At 33.5% G+C, this 12179-nt stretch overlaps 2 protein-coding genes across 2 annotated transcripts; one reads left to right on the top strand and one right to left on the bottom strand.

Moving 5' to 3' along the window:
• Positions 1 to 1445: 1445 nt before the first annotated feature.
• On the bottom strand, positions 1446 to 4500 carry LOC123201095 (nudix hydrolase 8-like). The gene is made up of 9 exons (XM_044616552.1): positions 4354 to 4500; positions 3754 to 3992; positions 3605 to 3670; positions 2927 to 3064; positions 2760 to 2834; positions 2615 to 2665; positions 2012 to 2046; positions 1791 to 1899; positions 1446 to 1708 (listed from the first exon to the last, which is right to left on the bottom strand). Exons 1-9 carry the CDS (start codon positions 4472 to 4474, stop codon positions 1508 to 1510), a joined length of 1035 nt encoding a protein of 344 aa, XP_044472487.1. The 5' UTR covers positions 4475 to 4500; the 3' UTR covers positions 1446 to 1507.
• A 1010-nt stretch (positions 4501 to 5510) lies between these two features.
• Positions 5511 to 10905, top strand: LOC123200802 (mitochondrial-processing peptidase subunit alpha-like). Its single transcript, XM_044616188.1, has 13 exons — positions 5511 to 5770; positions 6609 to 6857; positions 6973 to 7269; positions 7358 to 7525; positions 7648 to 7815; positions 7906 to 7992; positions 8180 to 8246; positions 8562 to 8659; positions 8976 to 9048; positions 9150 to 9220; positions 9337 to 9386; positions 10091 to 10203; positions 10294 to 10905. Exons 1-13 carry the CDS (start codon positions 5732 to 5734, stop codon positions 10341 to 10343), a joined length of 1530 nt encoding a protein of 509 aa, XP_044472123.1. The 5' UTR covers positions 5511 to 5731; the 3' UTR covers positions 10344 to 10905.
• The last annotated feature ends 1274 nt before the right edge of the window (positions 10906 to 12179 follow it).

Below are 12179 nucleotides of genomic sequence, written 5' to 3'. Positions count from 1 at the left end.
CGAAAAAATGTGACACATAACATTTTTGATACATGTTAGTGTTAAATGCAATTATTTATTATGATAAGGTTTTAGGGTATAGCATTGAATTTGATTGATATTTTTGTAATTGATTTATGAATGTGGTTGCGACGGAAGATAATACAAATTTATTAGCATGAGATCGAATTTACTTTTAGTTGATTTGAGAAACATTCGCATATGAACGGATTTGCACTTGGTGTATTTATTTATAAGTGAAGAGCGTAAAATTTTGGGTATCGAATTAATTTGGTCTAGTCGCACCATGTAGGGGGTAAGTGTAAGAATTTCACACGCATAACGGGTGAATGCAATAGGGTAAGTGTAAAAATTTCATCTTAGAAAAGGTTTATAATTTGCCATTGTTGTGCTAATACCGGAGCTATGTAAAATCTTGAGTCAACTAAAATTTTCAATGTGCATTCAATATTTTGTTTTATTATCATTATTTTTTATTTATGATTGAATTTGTTTCCTTGTTATGAGAATCAATCATTTTTTATAAATCTATTGATTCCATGACATTGTATCATGTCATTTGGATTTGATGACAACATTCATCACTTCTTGAGATTAAGATGACCACCCAATTGTTTTATGGCTGTCTAGATTGTTAGTCAAATTATATAGGTTTAATTTGGCAAAGTTGTACTTAGAGGACAACAAGTTTAAGAGAATGTCTTATTGATTGATGCATTGTGCAAATACAACTTTAGTTAGTGTTGACAGTAATGGAGTGCTCGTATTACATTCTCCGAAAGGGTAGACAACATTTTTAGAAGGGGTCTTAAATGGGGGATGACCTTATAGTTGCACTCGTTTGTGCAAGCAGTACTATTGGTTTGGGCTTAATTTTTCAGTTGTCCTTAACACATATGATACTTGTATTGTAGGGGGCTTGTAAAGGGCTGCTGGGTGCAGGGCAGGAGAGACAGAATGAGTATGAGCTGAGCCCAAAAAAGAATATGCTAGTTGGGAGTTTTTCTCAGTTTTATATTTATTAAAATATATTTAGATTTTGAAAACTTTATTTAAACAAGTCCAACAATTACACCAAATTTATAATCTTTTCTACTATTAGTCAAGTTACTTGATACAAAATTTGAGAAAACCACGCCTCAAGAATGTTTAGCCCCGGGGGGGACAATGCAACGTCAGAGTCATTACCCATATTAAATGCATTGTAATTGAGAGATATAGTGATAACTCTAATACCAAATAACATGAACCTTAGGAAAAACAAATTTTAAAAGCTAACTATTAAGATTGCAGAGCCTAAAGTTGTATAAACTCTATATTAGAAGTTCATACTTTCTAATATGAGATTTAAGTCTTATACTTTATACTTAGATCCTAACATTACCCTTCGAGTCAAAATAAATTTGAATTGGTTTGCTTGAGTTCAATTTTTTAATTCGCTGAGGAATTCAAAGTCCGAAGTATTGTTATTATAGTTTTAATTTTTATTTTTGTAACAGATTAAAGCTTACATAACAATAGGCGAAATATTGTTAAGTTCATTGTAATACAAGTATGATAATTTTCCATCTAATTTAGAGTTCAATTGACGAGCAATAAATCCCTTGTACTGATCTTCGTGCGCTTTAATGCAGATGTCGATGACTTTTCTGGACATTTGGTCTTCCAGATAAAATGGCTGCTCCACAAATTCATCAATGGGCATCCACTGAAGGCAAGACAGTCAGCTACAGAAAGAAAACATCACCATCAATGGAGAAAGCAGGTTTGAAACTGAGCCCCGAGTTTACCTTCGCAGCTTGAAGCTCCTTTTCATCAATGGTGATTGCAGAGGACACTGGCTTCAGCATGCACATGAAGAGTATATCTGACTTCTCAAAAGCTACAAGGTGAGCGTGTCTATCAAGTCCCTCGCACACACAGAAACAGAAGAAGATAAGAGTTAAAATCAAATTTCAATGGATATTTAGTTTGTTAATGTTTATATTGAGGTGATTTATGAATACTTTACCGAAAAGCAACCATTTCCAGAAAAATTGTGTCAACCTGCACAGAGAGAATTCAATTTAAAAGTGGGCAAATCAGGCTAGAGATGCTAGAAAATTTTTCGAACGTGGGCAAATATTAATATTATTTTAATTTAATAAAACTCAAGTAAATATATATTCTAGTGAATTATATTTTGTGGGTGTATGATCAGTTTTGTTAAATGCCTCATGTATTTTTATAAATAAAATCTGGGTTATGATGATAAGAGTGTTGATTATTGAGTTTATTTAGATTTTGTATGAGGGGGTTTAATAAACTTTTATAAAAACGGTTAGATTCTCTTTAACACTCATTAAAATATCATTATTTTGAAAGCATATGATAAAAAAAGATTGGTTTTATTATTTCAATAATTGATCGAATTTGAAATAGATTATGGGTCAATTATGACGTATTAAGTTTGTCTGAATCCTTACAATTTTTAATGTCTAGTATTTTATTATATGTATGCTTAAGAATTATGTAACTATGATTCAATTGATTAATTACATGGATATTGTGGATGAATTTATGCAATTAATACTACCAGAAATACCGAAAATGATAATTATTCCTGTTTTCTTACACCGGTTTCTTCCTTCACTTCTCTTATAGCCCCTGAGAATATATCTTCAGACTGATGCAAACCAAGAGAAGGAAATATTAAATTTCAACATAATAGGCTAAAGAATTGACACACTACATAATAGATGAAACTTCAGAGCTATCACCTTATTGATATAACCAGTGGGCAGCTTCCACAATCCGGAGCAACTGCATGGACATTTTTCTTTAACCGCAAGGACCTAAATGTTGTAAATTTGGGAAAAAAAGAGATGGCTTATGAGTTGAACAAATAGGGAAAAAGAAATATGACAAATTGCTGTTGATAGAGAACCTCTCTTTTGTCATTCATCACGAATCCTGCCACGCCAATTTGATGCGAAGGAGTAGCAGGAAGCATGCATGGCTCATCAGGAATCCAGTATGTTAACATTACGTAGCTTGGTTCAGCATGGTGGTATGAAAAACCTTCCTGAAAAATTAGTTTTGGCTAATTAAAATTTCAAGAGATTGAAAAAGACAAAAAAAAAAAAAAAGCTCCCTTCAGTATGTAATATCATTGGTCGAATTGACTGGTTTACTATCAAAATATTATCTATTTTAAACACACATTCATCCATCATGTGCTTCAAATCTCCCATTATGAGAGTGTAGGGATTTGCCCACTTCGACTCTCCCCTTGGGGGAGAATGAGATTTGTTTAGGGTATCATATTCATACCTTTTATGTGTTGTGCATTCCTATTCCAAAAATCTAATATACTATTAAGATATTATTTATTTTAGACACTCAATCCATCATAATTTTATTTCTGGGTTTTATAAGCTAAAACGTTTGCTGACAATTTAAAGAGTTCATGATCTATTTATCTATTTATATCTTAACATATTCAAGCGATGTAAGATGAACACACATAACTAACATCTTTTTCATGTTTTACCAATGTAAGGTTTGCCTAAACGTATCATACAATTACAAAGGAAACTTTCTTGAGAAAACTTAGAATATTTACCCGAATTGCTATTGGTACAAGATCAGCTTGCTGTGCTAGTATCTTGAGCCACACTCCCTTCTTCCCCTGCATTCCGCAGAAAATTTACACATATTTTGAGCTGTGAATTCACATCTGGGATAGTTAAAAGAATGTCTGTTTGCTCAAACCTGCAGTTTCCAATTGCACAGAGAAGCACGAAGAGCAGACACAAATGCATTTGCACTGGAAGGTAAGCTTTCTGGGTCAACAACAATTCCATCGTATTCATCATCGCTTGCGCAAAGAAATTCCGGAGCCAAATTCTGTGTTGACACGTCTGGTGACACAACATTAATACCCCTTTTCTTGATGATACAGCCAACCCCAAGAAATGGCGTGGGCGACATCAAGGACTTGTGCGAGAAACCTGTACAAAAATGTAAGATTATTATAAAAGTAAATAATTACTCATAAATAATTGTTACTCAATCTTATAATGATATATATTAAATATATATTTATTTGTTTATTTAAAATAATTATAAATAATTTTATTAATATTTTAACATTTAAGATGAAATGATAATTTGATTATTCTCTATTTTGCTTATTATATTATTATTGATAATAAAATATTATTAGAATAGTTTATTAACTTTAAATAAAATAAAATAATATAAATAATAAAAAATAGGTTGACAGAGCAACTTTTTATTACTTTCTCAGCAAACGCCCCTTAAGACAATCCTAATATAGCATGATGATCGCTTAGCTTGAACATTACATACCTTTTGACAGCCTTGAGAAAGCAAAGGCTTTTGGGCATGGCATTCTAGCGTCCCTTACATAACTCCGGCAATAACATCCTGCCACCCTTGAGCCATCCAACACTGTTGCCAATGCCATCATCTTTGCTGTTAAAAACAAATTATGAGTGACTCTGTTCCGTCGGCATATACACAATGAATATATATTGGGTGAATATTTGAAGGGAATAAGCATCCAACAGCACAAGTAGCTCGAAAGAAAGAGATGTAGAACAAAGATTTGGTCACCCAGATACCTGTTGCAGGAGGATGAGAATAATTCTCTTCATGTCACCACAACATGGACTCCCTCTACACCTATCAGTTTGTAGCATGTTGTTTATAAGGGAATATTTAGCATTTTCCGGATTTTAATATTCCATTTTGAAATACTTATTCTGTTATAATTTGTGATTGCAGTTGCAGAGGCTTGTGGATTTTCTCCAGTTGCTATCCTTCAAGAGATGTTGGCCTTGGTACTATTCTTTCTTACTAGTTTTAATTCCATCTGGTGAATTATGATTTTCAACTTGACAGTTTAATTCAAACATACTACATCTAGTGTGCATTGTTAAGCCACTAGTGCAATATCTTCCAACATTCTAGCATATGAACTGATGTTTAAAAAGTTTTAACTTTAAGAGCGCGTTTGATTAGGGATGGAAAAATATTAATTTGTTAATATATCTTTTATTAATTATCTTACTTTGTTTTATTTATAAATAATAACAAATTCTAATAATATTTTATTATTAGTGATAATGTGATATATAATATAAACAGTAATTATTTTACTAATGGTGAAAAAAGGATGCAAGTGTGATATTTTTAAACTTCGAGAGGTAACTGCAGTAAATAAAAATTTTGAAAAGAGATGAAACCTTAAAAAAGGGAAAAAAATGTCATTTTTCTAAATAACATGCTCCTTCAAAATTCTTATTTTCTATGGGTATTTGTATATAAGTTTTAACATGGATAAATTAGTAATTTAAAAGAAAATTAATTGATTGCATTAATTTTTATTGTTGATAGGTGAAATTTTAAATTTTTGAAAATTAACGCATAAAAGTTGAAGTTATACCAAACCTAGAGTGAAAATTAGTCATTTGGAGGGAAAAAAGAGAGAGAGAGAGAGAGAGAGAGAGGAAGGAGAAGACTATAATGAATTAAAAGGCTAAGGTTAAATCAGGCAACACAACAATTAGACGGACTACGTCACACAGGTCTATCATTTCATCGGGTAATTACGTCTCTCGGCTCCTTAACCCTAATACTGCCGAGACTCCCTCTTTCTGTTGAGCCAATCAGTGTTCATCACTCGTCCGTACGAACTAGGGTTTCACAGTGATCGACAATCACAATGTACAGAACAGCTGCCTCTCGCGTTCGCTCTCTCAAGGTCAATACTCGCTTACCGATCCTTCTGAGACCTTAATTAAACCCATTGGTTGCATTTTAAATTCATTTTCATCACTCATCGTATTGGAGTAAAAGCTACTTGGATTCGCTGCTTGTATGTTAATTGATAGTTGAATCTATGTTTGCTCGTATGTTTAGCTGGTAGATCTGTGCGTAAGTCGCTGGAATTTTATGCTTCTTTCCTGTTATAATAGTTATGTTATTTGTGAGTTTTGTCTTTGGCGAAATGTGAAAAATTGGAAAATTTACTAGCTTTTGTGAAAGAAAGTATATTCACGCTAAATTTTTGTTTCCATGAAATGAAAACACATTACTTTCCTCACGGTCTAACTGTGTGAATTGTATATTATGTTACATTATGTATCAGTAAATCAACTAATGGAAGAACTGGAACTGAAATTGGAGGATCCAGTAATTTGATCGCTGTTCATATACATATATATTGTGATGAAATTGGTTGCTATTAGGCATATTTCCTTGCGCGCTTTATTAGGAATTTAGATAAATTTGTAATAACAATGTAGGGTAAATATTTGCTTCTTGCTTCCTGGTGGGAAATAGATTGAAAATTAAGGAATTGTAACATTAAACTTTTATCTGAAGTGACTCAATAATTTTAGAAGAGATATTGTAATGGAAAAGTACCATTGTAACAGGATAGTTTCATGTAGGGTGTTTTAGTTGCATGTGAAATCATTTTAAATGGATTTTCTCTTTCAATCATGGTTTATCCAAGGCTACACACTTGTGTAGATCAACATATGATGGTTATCTTACTTGGTGGAAATGTTTAATGTTACACTAAACTGTGAAAATAGGGTCATGTGTGTAGTAGGATACCTGCAGCCACAAGATTTGCCAGTTCTAGCGCTGTTGCCACAAGTTCATACTCTTCAGGTGGCCTCTTTGGCTGGTTGACTGGGCTGCGATCCAATTCTACACCTCCTCTGGATTTTCCACTTCCAGGTGTCTCTCTTCCCCCTTCATTACCGGATTATGTTGAACCAGCTAAAACCAAGATTACAACTCTCCCGAATGGTGTCAAAATTGCCTCAGAAGCATCAGTGGTATGTATGCAAATACCTTTTCATGGACAACTTGTTTTCTTCTTTAAGGCCCTATGTTCTTGAAGGAAATTATTTTACATTTTATCAAGATAATATTTTTTTCTTTGCCTATCAGAGCCCTGCTGCCTCAATAGGTTTATATGTTGATTGTGGCTCTATCTATGAGTCACCGGTCTCTTTTGGGGCCACACACTTACTTGAGCGTATGGCCTTTAGAAGCACAAGAAACCGGAGCCAGCTGCGTGTTGTGCGGGAAGTGGAGGCAATCGGTGGCAATGTCCAAGCCTCAGCCTCTAGAGAACAGATGGGATACACTTTTGATGCTCTGAAAACTTATGTTCCTGAAATGGTAGAGTTGCTTATTGACTGTGTGAGGAACCCTGTTTTCTTGGATTGGGAGGTTAATGAGCAGGTATTTTCCTTTTTTGTTTGTACTTTCTTAAATTTCTTATGCCAATTTAGATTTTTACCTGCTCTAAAGTGATATTTTCCTTCTGCAGCTGCTGAAGGTGAAATCTGAGATCAGCGATGCTTCCAACAATCCCCAAGGCTTGCTTTTGGAAGCAATTCACTCTACTGGTTATTCTGGTGCATTGGCTAATCCTCTTCTAGCCCCAGAATCTGCCATAAATAGATTGAATAGTACAATTTTGGAGGAATTTGTTGCTGTAAGTCTAAAATGCGAATAAGATATTTATCATGCAAATTTTATTTGTTTGAGTTTATTGTAATTTCCATTAGATTGCAACTTTTTGCATTCTTACTCTGAGGTTATGCATGAGAATTTCAGGAAAATTATACTGCTCCTCGGTTGGTACTCGCAGCTTCTGGTGTTGAACATGAGCAGCTGCTATCTGTAGCTGAACCTCTTTTATCTGACCTACCCAGTGTTCCTTGTCCACAAGAACCAAAATCTGTGTACATTGGAGGTGATTATCGTTGTCAAGCAGGCTCAGGGGTATATATTGTAGATATCACGCATTAAAACTTATTCTTCTGAATTTATTTAGCCTTCTACAACGTTTTTAAGTGTGATTTTGCCTTCCAGGACCAGAGAACCCATTTTGCTCTTGCATTTGAACTTCCTGGTGGTTGGCATAATGAGAAGGAAGCTATGACTTTGACTGTTCTTCAGGTTTTGATAGTGGACTTCCATATCATTTAATCTTAGTGAATTTGCCTTTCATAACTTTTGAACATTAACAAGCACATGTTTAGGGTTTTGTTATCATGGTGGTTCCTTTCATTTGCATCTATATCTTTCATGATGCTTATTTTAAAAATTTAAGTCTACAAGCAATGTTAAATATAATGTATTGTAGATGCTAATGGGAGGAGGTGGATCATTCTCAGCAGGGGGGCCTGGAAAAGGAATGTACTCAAGGCTATGTAAGTTGTTCCTATTATCCTTTATCCCTTATCATTGTACTATTGGATTTTAAGTAGCAACAATGGGATGCATAAATTTGAAGTTATGTTTGGTGTGCGTTTCAGTATTCGGCTTGTTTGCTTTCTTATACCTCTTTTTTATTACTACACTTCTATAATTTGTTACAAAGAAAAATGTTATTTTTAAGGAATATTGTTTACTTCTGTTAGTTGGAGTTTTTCATATGAGCAGCACTTCGATTATATGACAGTTGAGTCACGCATCTGCAACTATGTCATTCACATATAATCATTTGTGCTAAATCTGATGGGCAGATCTTCGTGTCTTGAATGAGTATACACAAGTTCAGTCATTTTCGGCATTCAACAACATCTACAATCATACTGGCATATTTGGTATTCAGGCTACCACTGTAAGCCACTATTCTGAACTTCAACTATTTTGGTTTATTTATTTACTTCAACATTATGCCAAACTTTTTTACAGCTATCCTCCTATCTCTCTATGAACTTGTATTATGCTAACCACTAGCCTAGGGACCTAATTACAGAGGAGAGGGAAGGGGGAAGACACCAAATCATCCCTTTCTCCAGAATGGGGATATGAAAGCACCCAGTGATTGTTAAACTTATCAAAATTTAAGCTCTAGGAATTTTACATCATTGTTTAGTCATGAAATTTGTTTTGGATAAGCCATTTCAGTTAAAGACGCTTGTCTCTGGATTCAGGGTTCTGATTTTGTATCAAAAGCCATTGACATAGCAGTGAAGGAGCTTATTGCAGTCGCCACTCCTGGAGAAGGTTTCTTGCCAACCTTTATCTTGTTCCATAAAATTTCTTACTAAAACATTTGATTCATTAGCCCAATACTGACATACTTTTGCATTCTCTTTTCGGTGAAGTTGATCAAGTACAACTAGATCGTGCTAAACAATCAACCAAGTCTGCAATTTTGATGAATTTGGAATCCAGAGTATTCTAATTTTTTCTTCAGTTCTTAATTTTGGATATAAATCGTACATTTTTAGTTGATTTCATTCTTCTCAAGATTCTGAAGTTCTTTTCTTTTTCTTTTTTCTTATTCTGCAGATGGTTGTATCTGAAGATATAGGCAGACAAGTTTTGACATATGGTGACAGGTACGACTAAAGTCATGATATAAATTTTTTGTTGACTTGGGTATATGCTGTGATAAACTAATACAATAAACACACAAGGATCTGTTTTGCATATTACCTCTCTCTTGTATGTGTCATGTACTTCATCATGTATATTGATAGGCAGTATTCAGCATCTGCGAGAGAGATCGGTAAGATATATTTTACCTGACATTAACTATGAGGAGGAGAATTCAGGGAATCGGCACATGAGATGTCATTTATTATCGATTATGTGATCATGTCAGTGTTAGAGAAACTTTTTGAAACTTGTGAGGGCATAAGAATGTTGCTTTGTACAGGTTATGACAGTTTTCATAAGTGTAATGTAAGGGCTACAGTCTCAAATTTAAAAGAAGGTCTAGTTTAGACAATGAACTTTTCCGACTTTTCAATGTCGATAGTGTGTATTTGCAGCTTCCTCTGTTGCTTTCGGTTCATAGCTGATGAAATTCTGTAATCCATGTTCATTTTATCTCTAAGCAGAACCCAGTAGATGTAGGAACATTTGATTAGAAAGATATTTTCTATCTGTTGATGACCAAAGGAGCGGACTGATTTTTGCTTTAGCCTTTGTTACGATAATGACTGACTTCAGTCTTAACACCTTTTCTTTGATTAATATTCCATTTTCTTCACATGGGACTGTAATATGATGTTTTCCTCTTAAATTAATTGTTTATTAGGAAACCCCTGGACCATTTCTTGAAGGCTGTGGATGATATCACAATGAAGGATATTACTTCAATTGCCCAGAAGCTTCTTTCATCCCCACTGACAATGGCATCATATGGAGACGGTATTTTATGGGTTTATTCAAAGTACTCTATTCTGGTTGATTGGTTTTCCTTGCGTGATTATCTATATTTTTTGTTCTCTTGTTTTGCAGTTATTAATGTCCCAAGCTATGATTCTGTCAGCAACAAGTTCAAGTCATAAATTAAATTGCTTCCTGTATTGAACCAGGCAGGCACCATACCTGTTGTCTATAATACTTTGCATCTGCATACCTTGAAGCACTTTATGGCCAATGCAGTTGACAATAAGAGAAATTTTAGACATTCCCATTTTTTTTTTTTTTTTTGAATAATTTGGTGTGCTAAGCATGGAGCAATCAGATCATTTTGATGTATGTTGGTGTGTCCATTATTGTCGAAGCTCATATTCTTTTTGTAGGTTGGTTCTACAATTAACCCCAAATGGGAAATAATTTCATATGGCTGGTAGACAAAACAAATTTTTGAATGGCGGCAGAAGTTGATGGAATTGCGGTTAATGTTCCTCTTGCATAATTTATTTCATTAATTATGTTGTTTACCATGCCAAGATCAAGGCTAGTTTTGACTTCCTCATCGCCTTGTATTCTGGATGAACCACTGAAGACTTGTTGAGAGTAAAGACAGCTTTCTTGTGGCTTATTTTAATGTAATTTGTGGATTAATTGGTGGCTGTATGGTGTGATTATCAAAGCTAATAGGCAAATCAGTTCTCACTTTTGAAACATTGGGGTTTTCCTTGTATAATAAAACTATCATGAGTACCCCATTAAGTATGTAAATACATGATTTTAAATTCAAAATTAAATCTAGTTAATATTGTTATGCATAATAATGAATATTAGAAACAATAATTCAGTTTATAAAATTGGATCTTTAGTGTATTTAAGACTTTTTTTTTTTTAAATAATGAGAAACTCATAGGAAACAGGTTAAACTTCGGTTGGAGGAGGCTTGAATCTACTCTCTTTTTCATATGGATCTCTTTTTTATCACTCAAATTATTTATTAGTACGGTATGTGTATTCCTTGTTATGAAGACCATATATATATATATTTTGTGTAGGATTAAGGTTCTATATTAATTGTACCATGGATGGAAGATACAAATTTCCACAATTCTTAGTTGACCAACTCTTTTTTTCTCAGGCCCATATCTTCTCAAGTTTGGTTGGCGACTGAACTTTCTTGTATGATAATAACTAAAATTACAGATAACAAAATGATAATTTAAAATCCTTCACAATCTAATTCCTGAATATTAAGATAAATCCCAGTCACTGAAAGTCAAGATGCAATGTCATTTAGTTTCTTATTGGATTTAGAACCCCCACAATTACTTTAACTTATTTACACCTTAAAACAAATGAGTGGTGTATTGAGATTAAAAATTCTCTGAAAATCAACAGCAGTTTGCCACTATGATATTCTCTAACAGAGGACTTAGGATCCATATTCCATATCTTTTTAAAGATCCAAAATTCAAGAAAGAATTCTATATATTATTATATAATAAATTCCAAAGGATGCTGGGGATTCCAGAAGCCCTAAGCAGCTTAATTATCTGAAATAAATAAACCAAGGATGATAAAATTTTTATACCCTGACTCAAGGGTTAGTAAAACTGATAAAATATTGTAAGTGTCAGAAAAAAGGTTTAAGTTCGAGTTATTACGGATCTGATGTAATCAAGATAGGCAGGATCCCACTTACTAGAAAAAAAAAAAATTTTATGTCCCAGTAAGACATATTCTGATACATGGATAAATTATAAGAGAAAGATGCTTCTCTCATTGCACCTACCAATTAAGTTTTAAACAGAGGAATATTTCTGCAAGTACTACAGAATTTCACTCCTTGCAGCCAGATAGAGCTATAAGCTGATAAGCCATAACTTTTTTCCCATATATATATATATATATGAAAAGAACAACATCAATAGATAAAGAAATAAATATAATATAAATAAGATCGCAAAATGCCAAGAAATTTATGTGTC

The sequence above is a fragment of the Mangifera indica genome, chromosome 17 (assembly GCF_011075055.1).
Source record: "Mangifera indica cultivar Alphonso chromosome 17, CATAS_Mindica_2.1, whole genome shotgun sequence".
In the NCBI taxonomy this organism is placed as follows: Eukaryota; Viridiplantae; Streptophyta; class Magnoliopsida; order Sapindales; family Anacardiaceae; genus Mangifera; species Mangifera indica.
The sequence above is the reverse complement of the archived record's forward strand: the minus strand, read 5'-3'. Positions and strand labels throughout refer to the sequence as shown.

Coding starts and splice junctions, on each gene's coding strand:
- LOC123200802 (XM_044616188.1), top strand. CDS start 5,732: ATGTACAGAACAGCTGCCTCTCGCGTTCGCTCTCTCAAG. Junction 6,858..6,972: donor TTGCCTCAGAAGCATCAGTG/GTATGTATGCAA, acceptor TTTGCCTATCAG/AGCCCTGCTGCCTCAATAGG. Junction 10,204..10,293: donor AATGGCATCATATGGAGACG/GTATTTTATGGG, acceptor CTTGTTTTGCAG/TTATTAATGTCCCAAGCTAT.
- LOC123201095 (XM_044616552.1), bottom strand. CDS start 4,474: ATGATGGCATTGGCAACAGTGTTGGATGGCTCAAGGGTGGCAGGATGT. Junction 3,065..3,604: donor TTGTACCAATAGCAATTCGG/GTAAATATTCTA, acceptor CTAATTTTTCAG/GAAGGTTTTTCATACCACCA. Junction 1,709..1,790: donor AGGAGCTTCAAGCTGCGAAG/GTAAACTCGGGG, acceptor TCTTGCCTTCAG/TGGATGCCCATTGATGAATT.